Source organism: Sinocyclocheilus anshuiensis, unplaced genomic scaffold (genome assembly GCF_001515605.1).
Source record: "Sinocyclocheilus anshuiensis isolate Anshui unplaced genomic scaffold, SAMN03320099.WGS_v1.1 scaffold862, whole genome shotgun sequence".
NCBI lineage: Eukaryota > Metazoa > Chordata > Actinopteri > Cypriniformes > Cyprinidae > Sinocyclocheilus > Sinocyclocheilus anshuiensis.
The window spans coordinates 98,862-115,858 of NW_015539882.1; the positions used below are offsets into that span (position 1 = coordinate 98,862).

Here is a 16,997-nt window from a genome sequence, read left to right on the forward strand (position 1 = left end):
ATTTTAGTTGTCATTTTTATTAGTTTTATAAAATGTCTATATACTTTTTGTTCATTTGTGTTTATTAATAATTCATTTATTCTTTATTTTAGTACATTAAGTTAATAATGAAAAATGTTGCCTTGGCGACTAGATGAAATAAAATATGTTTATATCTTTAAAGTTTTTCGATTTAGTTTCAGTAACCATGATTCAGGCATGTTTTAAATTTTAGTAACAGGGTTGCAAACCTCATATAAACTGAATTGAAAATTAAACCGTTCATATAACATTTGATCACCTGTTCCTGCAAAGTCCCAAAACATAAGGCTGTAGAATTATAAATGCATTTCTGAAATGATATGCTCATCATCATATCTAACAAAGAGGTCATATGAATCATTACCAACTATAAAAGATAGTATAAGTGAAGTTTTATTTGGAATTGTACATTTATGAATACACACACACACACAAAACTACCATCGCGTAGTAAGGCTTGGAAAAAAGAGCTTCAAGGTGAGACGTGCAAACTAAAGTCAGCAACTCCTGCGTCCTGCCACTAGAGTTCTCCCACAGCCTGTGACTGTGTGTGTGTGTGTGTGTGTGTGTGTGTGTGTGTGTGTGTGTGTGTGTGTGTGTGTGTGTGTGTGTGTCCCCTTCCGAGCTCTCAAATGTGGCCGGGCTCCTCCAACCAACCACAATTCTGACATTTAACTCCGGAAACACAAATGTAACCAGCTCTGCGTTACATCCTAAAGTGAGACTGAACGGCGAGGCGTTTGATCAGCTGTCGGACAGCGGTAAGTTAGCGCATAAACCGGGTCGATTTCATGACATTCGCAGCAAAGAGGAACAAAAAATCCTCTCCCAACTGGTTGGTTTTGTCTAGAAGCGAGGGAGGGATATCAACATGGCGTCCATGTAGCTCACCAACCAACAAGAATGTCTAGGCACCAGTGAAGGTTTTTCCCTCCATTTGCAATTTGATTGGGTTATTAATCGTGATTCTTTACGGTGTGATTACATTTAGCGCGTGTCAAAAACAGCTCGCGCGTTTGCGATGTCCTCGTGTTTAGAGTTTTGCGACTCTTAAGACACCCGTTTGTTGTTTCTTTCAGGCACTGTGACCGAAATGCGGGACCTGCGCTGGATTTTATTGATCACTGATAAGACAGACAGCTGTCAAAGTAATCGTGGCTTTTGAAATGGCGTTATTTTGATCGCTTCGTTAATATAATCGGCTTTTAAATGCGTTTACGCGGTGCATTCCAGCACTCGGGTTGTGGATCACATGAGCTGTTGTGGGTTCTATAGCCATCTGCGGGGGTTTAAAAATCACTGGCAACATTTTGTACACTATAACAGTGTGAACAAAAGTTACGATTGTCACAAAAACTTGTAACGTTGCTGTAGTAACATTCGATCAGGAAGCGATCGGTTCCCATCCTTTCTGCGCATGTATTGCGCAATAAAGCGAACAGGTCTCGCTGGTGACTATAAAAACCGCACTCCGTGAATTATTATGCTAACTGAAAAAGTTGATACGTAAATAAATTAATAGTATTTAAATGATGTAAATACACACGTGGTGAATAGTCTAGATATGTCAAGGCTTCCACAAAAGCTGCTTTATTCTACATGGAGTGGGTCGCCACTTCATGGGTGCTGCCATGTTAACGTCACGTGAGCAGCCATGCAACTGACCAAGTTGCCAGTAATTATAATAATGTTTTACGGCATATGGCTTTCAGCCAAGGTGCTTTAAAAGTGTAATAACAGACAGGTTTGTTGTAAACCAACAGTATTTAGTATTCACACTTAATGCATCCAGGCCAATAGGAGTCAGTATGACAACAAAAAAGTGCACTATTAAATTTGCTGTAAAATGCAAATGACTTAAAATAGTTTCATTATTATCTCCTCATGAATAATACTATAGTGTTACATAATTCTATATCATTTTACTTGTTCTTTCCACATATTGAGTTCTGTGTATTGAAATGAAAACATTTATCAACTAAGGCTTTATTTACATCATGTAACAATAGGTGGTTAGATTAATGACTTTTACCTTGAAAACTATTATTTATGTAATTTAAGTAATGAGTGTGTCTTGTTCATATTCTTGGGAACTCATTAGAATGCACTTTTATTGATAAATTGCAGCCTACAAAAGGAGTTTCAGCTCTTCATCCTTTGTATAAAAAAGCTATAACTTACACAGTATGCACAACAGCAATAAATGTGACAGTCATTTTTATCTGTTCTTCATGCCACATAGAGACCTAAAATACTGCAGACAGTCTGCAGACTGAATACTGCTGAGGGTTTTCATTATAGAACTTGATTTGCTTTCTACGTGTCATTTTGACTCTGTAAAGCTCTGCTATTCTGTAATGATAGTGAGAGGAACTTGTTGTCTTCAGTGTCTTTTGACATCAACACAACAGTTCTGAAGAGTTTTATAAGAGAGCTTAATGTTTAACCTGGTTAGTGTTTTTATATGAAAGAATTTCCGCCCTAGGTTGACATGTGGTTATAGTTGCAGGAGCTCTTTATAAAGAGAACAGAGAGTTTAGAGTCCATTTAAATAGAGACTTAATGAAGTTATGTTATACTTTGGTGCCTTTTTCCGTGAAGATCTATTGTTTGTCCACAATGACAAAGATACACAAGGAGAGGCACTCTTTAGAGAAATGGTGTGTAATTTGATGCGGTCTCTGACGAAACTCACAAATATTTGCATTTTGCTGTTTTATATGCAAGCACCTAAGCTCTTCAGACTGTGCTTTGCTTATTGTGGGAAGCATGCGTTTTTGTTCAAGGGCTTGTTCTGGTTTAATTATTCTAGGTTGGAACTGGCCACAATGTCGAGGGTGGTGAAAAAGAGGCAAGCGGACCCCAAAGTGGTTCAGTATGTCTGGTCGGCCATCGAAGTCATCCGCAATCAGAAACAAATCGCAAACATGGACAGAATCTCAAAGTAATTGCTTTAATTCTCCCTTTACTAATATTATCAATGTATGCATTTAAATCCATGTCTAAGAGAAGACCTTGCGTGGTTTGGTGCAGATATTTAAGTCGTGTGTATGGGATGCACCCTAAAGACACGGCCAGGCAGCTAGTTTTGGCTGTCAAAGACGGTCTGGTGGTGGAGACGCTCACAGTGGGCTGCAAAGGCTCCAAGGCCGGGATCGAACAGGAGGGATACTGGCTTCCAGGAGACGAGATGGTGAGACATACACCAGAGCATGTCTATTTTAAACATAACATACTTTTATCTACATGCTTCCCAGATAAAAATGCTAAAGGTAAACATGGCTTGGTTTTACTACACATTAATCAAATAAAATAAAGGGCTCAAAATGTAGATATGCTGCTGGCTCCAACACAGCCATGCACTTCTTAAGACCATCAGTAAGACATTTGATTGGTTCCTCAGCTTACATGGAACAAAAAAAAAATTGGTTGATAAAGTTCATGACTTTGACGCTCAACAGTGAGATTTCAGCTGTAAACTTCCTCCGTATGCACTTGTGATGGTAGATGCTGATGTTTCTGTGACTTCACCAGCACATAGAGACATTCCTCTGCTGTGTGAGAGAGCATGTTTGAAGGAAGCACTGTTTGTTTTTGGGGTATGGCTTATAGCTGGGAATATACACATCTGTCCCAGGTTTCATCAGCTATATGTGTGGCCCTCATTCAAAAAAAAAAAAGAATCACAAATATTTGCTTATTTGTATGAAAGACCTTTTACATACACTCCTATTCAAAAGTGTGGAGTCAGTTTAAAAGAAATACATTTTAATAAATTTAATCAAGTAAAGACTTTTACATTGTTACATTTTCTTATTTCAAAGACATATTGTTCTTTTGAACTTTCTATTCATTCAAGTATCCTGAAAAAAAATCTCCACAAAAATATCAAGCAGCAAAACTGTTTTCAACATTGATGATCATAAGAAATGAGCAGCAAATCAGCATATTAGAATGATTTCTGAAGGATCATGTGACACTGAAGACTGGAGTAATGGCTGCCATCACAGGAATTAATTACATTTTAAAATATATTCAAGTAAAAAAAAAGTTATTTTAAATTTGTAATAATATTTCACAATATTACTGTATTTTTGATCACATAAATGCAGCCTTGGTGAGCATAAGAGACTTATTTCAAAAACATTAAAAAAAAATCTCACTGACCCCAAAGTTTTGAACACTAGTGAATGTAAAAGCATATTTATGAATATGAGTATTAGATGAATGTTTATGTTGTTGTATGCTGCATTCTGTTATTTCTCACACCAAACACCCACCCGCGAGTCCCTAACACGGAGCGCCTGTGGTTAGTTTCAGCCAACCCCAGCTCTTAGATTAGGATTTTAAACAATGTTTTTTGGATCACTTGCAATCGCAGGAGCAGATGTCAGAGGGAAGCAAGGTATGTTCACGTCCAGTTGCTGTAATTTCTTTAATTAACAACATAATCTGCCCTTTAGTTAATAGTATGTGTAACCTGTGTACGGGACAGCAGCTGAATTGAAGGAGCTTCTGTGTAGCCTCAGACTTCAAATTTTCCATAAATTTGAAATTAATAATGCACGTTCTATTTAACTGTCAATCAAAATATGATGATCATACACACTATTTATACTGGTATCTGCGGCTATGCTGGCATCAAAAAGCTTCGTTTTACTTCAGTGCTGTGCTGTGTGAGGTTTTGTGCGCCTTGTTTTGTCACTGAATGCTCATTATTGGTGATTTCTCTCTTCTTTAGCCCTCTCTGCCTTCTGAAGCTCTTTTCCAAGATGTGCGTATGCATCACACACATTAATCTTACATGTTTTCAAATCAAGATTTTATTTTTTGGAAGATTTGTATGTCAATGTCAAGACCAGTTCAATGTCAGAACCAGTTAGACCTGTATTTGCCAAGTTAACAAACTGTTTACTAGGGCTAAGACCAGTGTCAGCAGTTAACTTTTAATATTTGCACATTCAGAGCTGATTTCTGCATTTTTATATTTATAAGGGCATGTTCTGTATATGCATAAAGGTATTTAATTTATTAACAGAAATTCTTGATCTGAATCATTAGGAATCTATATTTGTGAATTATTAAGAAAAATATAGGATATTTAAAGTGAATTTTGTCACTATATTAGCAGTTTTGCTTCAAACCCCTGGTAACTTCTTACACTGGTTTAGACCCATTTTAAAGGTAAGAATAAAAACTATTTGCAGACAGTAGCATCATTTTCTGAAGTAAAACTGGTTAAAGAATGCAGATTTTGTACTGTATCCAGAAAAGTGAATATGGTGGGATGTCTCTGGTGTGTGCAGTAGATTGATGATATTTTTAGAGGATAGCATTAACATACGGTGAATGTAATCGTGGCATGTGAGAATGTGATTGCTCACCATTTCGTTCAAAGAACATTTAGTCATGTTTAAGGTTTGATTTAAATGGCCATTTAATTATAATATATGGTGGTATTTTCTTTGCTTTCATAGTATCTGAAAGTGTTAAACAGACTTTACCCAGGTTTTAACTACTTTCAGTGTAAAGCATGTATTGTTAATAAGCATTTCATTTGAATTATAAAAACATCCGAGTCATAAAAAATGGTCATGTAAATTGAACCAAAATGCAAAAATGTAACATTCTTATGTTCCTCTCATAATATCAAACATATTATACACCTATGATCTTTTGATTAACGTTTGTTTCATTATTATAACTAATGAGTGGGTTTTATATTTTTGCTTTCTTGGTGCTTTGGAAAAACTGCTAATTATAGAAGAGCAGCCCTCATACTCTGTTTTCTCTTCAAATGTTGATTAAAATAATTAGAATTTTAACACACACACACACACACACATATATATATATATATATATATATATATATATATATATACATATATATATATATATATACACACTCACTATTTTAATTATATATATATATATATATATATATATATATATACACACACTATTTTAATATATTGGATAGAATATATTGAAAAATATAATAAAACCAAATTGACATTTTGCATGTTGGTGGTGCTTTTACTTGTGCTATATATTAGTAGTCTCTCGGGGCACTGGTCACAAATTATAAAAACATTTCAGAGTAAGAGGGCTGATCTTAAATCCATTTCGTCAAGATCTTGTTTGCAGGTCATGAAAATAATAATCATATAACTAAAAATTCAGCTTTGCCATCACACGAATAAATTATTTTAAAATATATTAAAATAAAAAAGTTATTTTAAATTGTAATAATATTTCACATTGTTACTGTTTTTACTGTATTTTAGATCAAATGAATACAGCCTTGGTCACAGGCGGAGTTTAGTGGGGGCTGATGAGATGAGAGCCAATCATGATTTTGTCTGAGCTATGAATAAAAATATAAAAATGCAATAATTTCTATTTTCTCATTTTATTTGTATTATCTTGTTATTTTAGTGGATAGAATAAGTACGTTTTGGGCTAAATTAATTTCTATGATATTTAAGCCCCATCCGCACGAGCGGTGACTCATCATGATTCTTAACTTGGCCACATAAGAGGACTCTCTTTTCATTATTTTCCCACTTTAGCAAGTTAACTGAATAATAGAAATTTGTTGTATTTTTTTTTTATAAACCTGCAAATAAAAATGTGGTGGACACTGCTGGCTGAATTGGACAGGTGATTTTCACATGAAGCGTTGGCCTCGAGTGCGGTGTGTGACGCAGTATTCAGTTGTGAGGAAAACGGCATCAGTCCTCTACTAAGCATGTACGCAAGCCTTAAGATTCACCCTCAGCTTGTGACCGCTGAAAAGGATCTTGTGAAATGTGCGATCACATCGCCGATCACTCTTGAGAAACTTAAAGATTAAGTAGGCTACGGAAGGACAAATATCCAAACTTTTTTAGACTACTGCAGCTTGCACTCATGCTGCCCATTGGTTCGGCTTAGAGCCCTGCACAGGCCCGTGTCCGACAGCTTATCAGAAATACCGGCCCGAGCCCGTCTTTTTTCCCCTTCTCCCAAAACAGCTTATACTACTGTTTCAGCTATTAAAATGGTTCAGTTTTGTTATGTACTGGCAAAGTGATTATATTTCGTTTAGTTTTTGTTTTTTAAAGTAACGACCAAGTGGCGAGCGGCAGACAGTGAGCCTATGTTTGATAAATTTAGCCTTCTCAAATCATCACGACTTGCCTAAAATAAAATCTATAGATATAAAACAGTTCAAGCATATAACAATGTTTAAACGTTAAACCTAGATAAATGTGCGCCATATCCAATAGTCAGGGTTGGGAGGGTTACTTTTAAAATGCATTCCATTACAGTTACAAATTACTTCATTAAAAAAGTATTCATTAACGTAATCCAACTACCACAATATAAAAGTAATGTAATCTTACTTATTACTTTTGGATTACTTCAAGTTACATATGTGAATAAGTCAGAAAAGCAATATCTAAGTACTTTAATTTAACTATGACTTTAAAATTAAAATTTACAGTGGTGTGAAAAAGTGTTGGCCCCCTTCCTGATTTCTGAACACTTTTTCACACCACTGTATATAAAAGGCTATGCAGACATCTAGTGGCTATACAGTTTAGTATTAGTTTTATTATTATTTTTCTTTAACATGTACAAGTAAAAATAAATATAGTTTATACACAACATTAAAAAATGTACATCATATACATATTAGTCTATTTTAAAATAAGCCTACATGTCGAAATGCTATGATCTTTATTTCATTGACTGATCTGGGGTGTGGGGACTCATGTTAATTTCTACATTTTCAGGCTCATTTTCCGCTAGAACACTTACACACAACTGCAGTCATGCACACCCTGGAATTTTTAATCACTAACTAACACTAACTAAATTTGAGCTAACATGATGTTTTCCATGCTAGTCAGACTCGTACCTGCAAATGTTCAAGTTGGTTGAGTACCCTTTGTTAAAGCAAGAGTCTTCATGCATAGCTTACGCTGTACAACTGTTATTTCCTTTATCCTCTTTGAAAACAAAATAACTGAAATTTCCAGACATGAAAACTTTTTTCGCAGCAGGAAGCATCGTAATTAATTTACTGTAGCAGTCTCTGTCATCCCGCGTTTGAGGAGAATAATTGTAAATGGGGGGGTGATGGTTAAACCCCCAAATGCATTTTAAGAATTTGTTACATATGATGTGGTTATTGAGTCATTTTTTTCTTGTGGTGATATTTACTAACAGGGCAGTAAAAGGAAGAATTTGAACAAACAGGAAATGACAACATGCCTAAAGTTCATTCTTGGACGCATGAAGGAAAGGGTGGGTTTCACACTTTCACTTCTCACTATTTCCACACTAAATCATGTAGAAATCGTCTTCCCCCACATGCATTTTCTGTTGAAATGTGAAGCAGATTTCTTCCATCTGATCGTCTTTCAGGCTGTGGACCTGCAAAAGAAAGGCAAGGAGTCAAAGCAACCCATGTACAGAAGACTGATCCACACGCTTCTGGATGTGGATAACATACAAGAGGTACACCGACCAAACACTAGTAGAAACAATTCAAAGATCATGTCCCATCAGCCTCAGCATGTTCTCATGTATCTTCTGTTCCCCTACAGAACATCTCAGAGGGGAAGTACAAGAGCTTTGAGGAGTTCAGGGCTGACGCTCAGCTTATTGTTCACAACACAGCCATTCTGCACGGAGGTGAGACGTATGAACCACCATCATGAGTGTGATTTATCAAACAGCTTGTGTGCACTTCACTCAAGTGTCAGCTTGACCAATTCCACATTCTCTGTCAACAGTCAACAGCGATCAGACCGAAATTGCAAGACTTCTCTATAACGACACATGCCACGAGGTCAGACCGAGCAAACAGTTGGAATTTTACGCTTGTTTAAGGCACTTGACAAACATAGCTAAGCTTTGCCGTTTCGATTTTTGACAACATTTTTATGTTAATGGGTAAAAGATTTTGTGCACTTTTTGAACAATTAATTGCGCAATTATTTATTTGTTCCAGCTGAACGAGTTAATGCTGTGCAGACACTGCTTCTATCTCTCGAACTCACGACCTGACAACTGGTTCTGTTACCCATGTGTAAGCATAGCACACACTCTCATTCCTGCAGATTTACTTGTGATTTGTGAATGTACTTAAGGATGTTTGTCTGCAATCAGAGTCCGACTCACGAGCTGGTGTGGGCCCGGATGAAGGGCTTTGGTTATTGGCCTGCAAAGGTGATGCAGAGAGAGGGCAATCAGGTGGATGTTCGGTTCTTTGGTCACCAGCACCAAAGGTGAGCCTCAGGTTACATTAGGAACATGAACAATATTGGATTTAAAAGGACAAACATAAGACTTAAGAAGCTTCATCCTAAATTAAACAAGATTATTGACTCAGAACTAAAGCTGGGTGATGTATCAAATATTCACAACATATTTGCAATGATCTTGCTATAAAATTATTCAACATTGTTAATATTGATGATTTTAATGTCTCATTAAAATGTTTTAATAGCACACTGGCAAATGAAACATTTCAAACTGCCATTTCATTGAAGTATTTGTTTCATCACTCAGAAATGTTCACAGAATTGTCCATATGGTGTGTTTCACATGTTTTGTGGTCCAGGGTCACGTGTGTGTATACAGGTGCATCTCAATAAATTAGAATGTCGTGGAAAAGTTCATTTATTTCAGTAATTCAACTCAAATTGTGAAACTCGTGTATTTTTTTAAGAAGTTTCATATGCTCATCAAGGCTGCATTTATTTGATCACAAATACAGAGAAAAAATGTAATTTTGTGAAATATTATTGCAGTTTAAAATAATTTTAATATACTTTTAAAATATAATTTATTCCTGTGAAGCAAAGCTGAATTTTCAGCATCATTACTCCAGTCTTCAGTGTCACATGATGTAAATTTTCTGATATGCAGACTTATTAAATGCTGTTCTTTTTAACTTTTTATTTATCAAAGAATCAAAGAAAAAAGTATCACAGGTTCCAAAAAATTAAGCAGGACAACTGTTTAAACACTGACAATAATCAGCATATTAGAATGAGAAATAAATTATATTTTAAAGTATATTAAAATATGAAACCAATATTAGAAATTGCAATAATATTTCACAATATTATTGTTTTTTCTGTATTTAAAATTAAGCAGGACAACTGTTTAAACACTGACAATAATCAGCATATTAGAATGAGAAATAAATTATATTTTAAAGTATATTAAAATATGAAACCAATATTAGAAATTGCAATAATATTTCACAATATTACAGTTTTTTTCTGTATTTTTGATGAAATAAATACGGCCTTGATGAGCATAAGACACCCCATTAAAAAACATAAAAAATCTTGCTGATCCCAAACTTTTGAACGGCAGTGTATGTGTGTGCGTATATAAATAATAATAGGTGTATTAATGTCAAAAGTCTAAAAATGATAGTTTTTGTATCTCCCAGCCCTACTGAAAGTTAGATTTGACTCGCCTAATTGTAGACCTGGTGTAGATCTGTATGTGGGCAAACTAGCTTGTGAAACCAGCAGGCTCGTGTCTGTTTTGCTGCAGGGCGTGGATTCCTTCCGACAACATCCAGGAGATCACAGTTAACGTGCAGCAGCTGCAGGTGAAGCGCAGCTCGGGGTGGAAGAAGGCGTGTGATGAGCTGGAGCTCCACCAGCGGTTCCTGAGGGAGGGCCGAACCTGGAAGGGGAAGCTGGAAGAGAAGCATGACAGGTCGGACAGGCACGAAAGACAGGAAGACAGACAGGAAGAGGCGGAGTCAAGTATCTCCTCCACATCCAACGAGCAGGTGAGCACTTTGGCGCATTTCATTTTGAAAAAAGCCAGATTGGATTTGCTTTATTTAATATCTGGTTGTCTTATGTTACTGACAGTCGAAAGGCAACCAAGAGCCCAAAGCTAAAAAGAGCCGCCGTTCCCAAGTCGCCGAGCCCAAAGAAGAGGTTTGTAATGCAATGCGTTTATTGAAAGAGATGTGATATATAGAGTTCACGTCACCTTTACCATCTCCTGCTGTTTTATCAGGAACCGGAGCCTGAGATGGAAGCCGTCAGTTCAAGTCAAGAGATCCCAACAGCTGTTCCACATCAACCTGAGCGTATGTCCGTCTCCACCCAGACCAAAAAGTCTGGCTCGCCTTCCTCCTCTTCCTCACCAGCTCCTCGCATGGTACACCGAGGCACTCAGACGGTCAACGAGGCCTGCTGCCAAAGCATGTGCCACGACAAATACACCAAGATCTTCAGCGACGTTAAAGATATGATGAAAGCGGAGAACAAGCGGGAAACCGAACGCGTCCTGAAAGAGGCTCTGGACAAGGTGAGGAACGTTCTTTCATTTTGGACTGACATCTGACTCCCTCTTGTGGCCAGATACAAAGATACCCCTTGTCCTCCAAGAAAGCCACCCTTGTTGGTGGAAAAAGGGGGAAATTGCAGCAAACTCAGCAATGTGGTCGTCCTTACAGTTGCGAGCGGAGATGGAGGAAGAGAAGAGGCAGGCGGTGAACAAAGCAGTGTCCAGCACGCAGGCTGAGATGGAAAGAAAGTGCAAACAGGTGAAGGAGAAGTGCAAAGAGGAGCTCATGGAGGAGATGAAGAAGATGGTAGCTCAGCATAAACAACTTATTTCCCAGACCAAGAAGAAGCAGTGGGTGAGTGAACTTTCAGAAGATCTTATGTGTAGATACAAATTGTTAGAACCTCCAGACAGTCAAATCAGATTGCATTCAGGTCCATTTTGACAAGGAAGAGATACAGTAAAAAATGCTTCGTTTATAGTATGGGAACCAAACTTTGAAAAGCTGTCAAAACTATGAAAAAACACATCATTTAATTTTTTAGATTTTTAGAAATATATATTTTTTATAAAAAGATACAACCATACCTGGGAATCAACTTTTACACATGATTTTATTTAGATTTTTTTAAGATCTAGGACACTTGTGTAAAATATGTTTTTAGATTTCCTTGTATCTTGTAAATGCTTTTGGATCTGAACTTTGTTAATAATTATTAATATATGCACCCCTACTGATGAATCATTGCAGCATGGAAAATGTATCATATATTTATAAACATTCCAGAATAATTTAGATGTTGATTTATTACTAAATTAACATGTAGGTTTTATAAATGCAGACTGTTTTTGAGCAGTCAGATTATTTGTTCTTATTAATTTGATGTAATATATTCAAGTAAATTTTAAAATTTCAAAGAATTTCTCAATTTTTGAATGAATAAAAAGACTGTAAATGTAGTAATGCTGTAACGTTTAAAACTTTGTATTTTTGCACATTCACTCATTATTGAAAAGTTACTGATCAGATTCAATATTTGCATTCAAAAAAAGTTATGACTGTTTTATAACTGTTCCACGAGGTCTAAACAGACACTAGAATGAAAAATAGTGTGCAGACTTTGAATGCATTATGATTGCTAATATTACTCAAATTAAGTAAAATTCATTCAAATGTGACTCTTGATCTGTTAAAGAGCATCTCCTCCTGGCAGCTTCATCAGTATTTGAACATTATTTTTCTTCTTAGTTTCTTTTTCTTCCCCAGAAGCCCTAATTTACCCACCATGTTGTTGTATTTACAATCTATTTTTAGCTTCTAAGTGTTGCTAGAAGATGAGAAATGGTTCTCCAGCATATTACTCTCCTGAACTCCAAAATTGTCTTCTGGGAAATATTGCAGCTCTGAGGGCAGAATTAGGAAATGAAGAACAATTTTTGTCTGAGTCAATAATGTGATCTGGGGTTGTATTATCGTAGATGAACTCAGTTGAATTTAGTTGGTTAACCTGATTAATGACACATTAATGAGAAAACTGTCACCACCCGATTTTTTGCTGCTCTCCATATGGGTCTGACACGATAACTTTTGGCTAGGTAACCATGATTTTGTCCAGTAGAACGTGATATAGTCGTGATTTCGCTATATTGTTTATATCGCTGTATTCATCAAACGCGGATGAATGAGAAAATAAAGAGCGGGACGACCTTGATATTAAAATTAGTTGATAAAAGCACATTATGTTCCGATAAAGAACCGCATATATCACTTGCACACGGACAGGAAGTAGGGATGGGCGTATCGATCCGAAGTATCGATATATCGATACTGTATCGAAGTATTGAGTATCGAAAGTATCGATACTCAAACAAAAAATATCGATACTAAGGTGCGCTTTATTTACCAGTGGTTTTGTTTATTTAACAAAAATAATAATAATAATAATAATGCGTACAATATGCATTGAATTGGACAAATAACCTTTGTTAGCGAGTAATTGTGTAGGATAGAACTATTTTCCTGCTCATCTGAACACACGCAAATGTTGCAAGACAGAACCAATCAACTGCAGAAATATGTTAATCCAGTATACATATTATACCACCGGTTAGAATTGTGACTGACCATAAAATACAATTTTTCTCACACTTTTCCAAAAAAAAAAAAAAGTAAAATTTTTTTTTGATTATTTCAAAGGGTTACTAATGACGCATCATTTGCATATTTTCATGTCTGGGAAAAATTTGGGATCAGACAGGTTAAAATGCGTTTTAAACATAAAGTTAAGTGGTTTTCATTACCCATTTTACTCTTAGTAATTTAATAATTTAATACATTTCATAATTAAAAAGTTTAGTGCAGAAGTATCGAATCGATATCGACGATACTGCCTTGAAAAATATCGGTATCGTATCGAAAACAAAATAAGGGGTATCGCCCATCCCTAACAGGACGTGTTTTTTGAGCGCGTTTTGCCGCCTGTCTAAGCGCACGACTTAATCTTTCGCTGCATGTTGATTTGAAATTATTTCAAAATGTCAGTCTTGGGAAGTATTCACGTAAACACAGTGGGTTACGCCTGAAGTGAATGTAAAGTTGAACGTAAAAGTCAAAATGTTCGTACTTCCGTCTGTTCATAATTAAACACTCGACTGGTTTTGATTTAATAACGCTTTTTTTTTTCTTTAGCTTTAATGATAAATATATTTGATTCACAATGAAAAAAATAAATAAAAAGGTGTCTAATTGCTTGAAACCCTTTTTCTTATATTAGTTAGTCTGGTATTAGTTTCTGCTATCAGATTGTTACATTTATTGGAATTGTAACTTTATTTCTAGCAAAATAACTATATCGTGATATTGTTATTATGAAATGACAAGATTTAGGTCATTGCCCACCCCCAGTTCTAAACATAACCTCTCAAAATAAGAGTTGTGTGGCTTTTAGTCCACATGTTAGCTTTGAGGTTAATCTATATGCTATTGTGCTCCTAAACATTGACAAAAACTAATTTTTAGCATTTTTGTTCCGCGCTTCACAGATTTTTGTCCAATCAGTTGCTTTCTAGAATGAGAATGTCCCCTTCAACAGAGAAGCAGACTGTATTTTTATTTATTTATTTTTCAATAGGAAATGCACCAATTAGATTGATGATCCAAGAGTATATTTTACTGAACAAAACTCTTGTGTGCAAGTCTTTTAGCGTCTCATTGTTCTCTTTATTCTGTGTTTCAGTGTTATAACTGTGAAGAAGAGGCGATGTACCACTGCTGCTGGAACACGTCGTACTGCTCCATCAAATGCCAGCAGGAGCACTGGCACGCCGATCACAAACGTACCTGCCGCCGGAAGAGATGAGCTGCAGCTGGCCACGCCCCTCCTCTCGACTCCACCCATCCACGAGCCACGCTACTGGATAGATTTTACCACTCACCACCCACCCCTGTCCGTGGATTCTTGATTTTTTTTTTAGCCAGCATTTTAAATCCCAGCTCTTAGAACACTTTTACCAGAACATTTTGCTGAGCTGCGGTGAACGCTAACAGGGCAACCAGCGAGGGACTTCACGATCCTTGTGGAGATGGTTTTATGTTTGGATTGTAACGGTATCTCATTGCGTATTCCTTTTTGTTTTTACCCTTTTATTTGCTGTATGACGGAAATCAGCCTTGCTTGCATACAGACTAGCTGAAATGTGAAGTACTAGTAATCTTTTTAAACACAACTTAATCCGAAGCTATGTAGATATTTGACTTTTTTTATATAAGCGAATCATGTCAGCCTCCTGCACTGAGTGAAGTTGGTGCTTTTAAACTCGACGGTTGGTTTTTATCAGTGGTTGTGATGTCATTTTTTTGGGGGAACAGGGTTTAAAGATGGCAGGTGATGTCTGTCTGAATGATACAATCTTCCATTAATGAATATGCACATTTCATGGTTACACTTTAAAATAGGCCTTTTAATTTTTAACGAAAAAACTAAGTTATGTGCTAATTTTGGGGGTTCATTTCTGTAGCTTAAGTGTACTAAATCTTTGCCGAGTGGGATCTTTAGTGAGGTTTGTAAGTGGGCAAATTCATTACCAGTGCTCCCAGACAGAACGAAATTTGTCAAGATCCCGATATATAGCTAAATTTAATCAGACTTAAGATTGTACAGAGATCAGTGTAAATTAAACAATCATAAATGATCGCTATAGGGTTTTATCATTAAGAATGACCTTTCGTGGCACTTTTTGATCCAAGTTAAAAGGATAGTTTACATAAACATTTAAATTCTGCCATCATTTACTCACCCTCAAATGGTTAAAACCTGTATGGCTTTCTTAAATGCTGGTCCCCATCCACTTTCATTGTGTGAAAAAGCGCAGCTTGGACACTAGGCTAAACGTCTCCTTTTGTGTTTTTCGCCAGAACATCAGTCAAACCGGTTTGGAACAACATGAGGCTGAGTAAATGACAAAATTAGAATTTTTAGGTGAATTATTATTCCTTTAATTACTGCAATAACAAATTGTTAAGTACAAATGAGGTCAGATCTATCTTTAGAGAGTTTCTGAGATTTGTCTATGTCGACCGGGAGAACCAATCAGCTGAAGGATGTAGGGAAACATGAGGTTCTTCTCTAATGTTTTTGCACCGATCCATATCTGCGTGAACTTGTATTCTGTTTCTCTCGGAAGTTCTGGATGCGTCTTAAATCACGTCTGATACATTCCAGGTTTCGGTCCTGCCCTATTTCTCCTTCTTTCTCTCCCTCCCTTCCCAACCTCACTGTTGCACTACATGTAAATAACTGTTTGCCGCTAACCGTGACTGATGACGTTTGCACGTTAGCATATGTACATTTCATGAACACATTAACTATGTATTTGATAAAGTCGATCTGTAAAGGAAAAAAAATATTTGTGATATAACGGTAATATGTTCCATTCCAGTGTGCATGAAACCAGGTTGTGTGTACCTTTTATTTTGGGCTCTGCGTTAATCTACGTTCTTGCGTGTCAGCGGTGATGCAGTATGTCTCCTTTTTGGTTTTCTAGGGTAAGTTGACACCACTTTGTAATTGCAAGTAACCCTTTTTTTTTTACATTTATTTTTTAACTTATATTTATGCGGACAGAGTAATGACTACTGAGAATTTCCGACACCCAGCGAGAAGTCTGCTATACAAACACCTGTCTTTCATGTGCATACGAATTAAAATGTGGTGTTAAAGTTTCCCCTTTCTTGCATTACATTATGTAACAGTACTATGTATAAATAAAACATATCAACCGGTGGTAGTTTTGCAATGTTTTTTTTTTTGTCTCGCAAATTTAAAGAGACAAATTTACCAAAGCACTTTATTGCACCATATTTTGTGAACGTAGGCCAAAGCAGGCTTCTATAAAAGTGTAATTTAATACTTTTAATCATGTGTACAAAACAGAATTTCAAACACACCTGCACCATACAAAATAAATTTAGTTTTGTTTTCTTTTTTTTCTCTAACTAACAATATTTACATACACCATGCAGACTCTCTCACGTAAATCCAGATTTCCAACAAAAAAGGGAAATAACTTCACAGGTTGAAAGTTATGTGCACATTTTTTTTTTCTTTTCAGAATGGGGAAACATTTCCGCTTGTATGGGAATGGCAACACTAAAGC

At 36.2% G+C, this 16,997-nt stretch overlaps 1 protein-coding gene across 1 annotated transcript; it reads left to right on the forward strand.

Annotated features, from left to right (window-relative positions):
* Nucleotides 1-613: 613 nt before the first annotated feature.
* LOC107685456 (zinc finger MYND domain-containing protein 11-like) lies at nucleotides 614-16,624 on the forward strand. Its single transcript, XM_016482048.1, has 16 exons — nucleotides 614-782; nucleotides 2,834-2,965; nucleotides 3,055-3,214; nucleotides 4,403-4,426; nucleotides 4,763-4,813; nucleotides 8,241-8,318; nucleotides 8,439-8,531; nucleotides 8,621-8,708; nucleotides 8,810-8,865; nucleotides 9,028-9,105; nucleotides 9,186-9,304; nucleotides 10,590-10,833; nucleotides 10,919-10,987; nucleotides 11,070-11,363; nucleotides 11,512-11,697; nucleotides 14,579-16,624. Exons 2-16 carry the CDS (start codon nucleotides 2,850-2,852, stop codon nucleotides 14,699-14,701), a joined length of 1,779 nt encoding a protein of 592 aa, XP_016337534.1. The 5' UTR covers nucleotides 614-782; nucleotides 2,834-2,849; the 3' UTR covers nucleotides 14,702-16,624.
* Nucleotides 16,625-16,997: the final 373 nt, after the last annotated feature.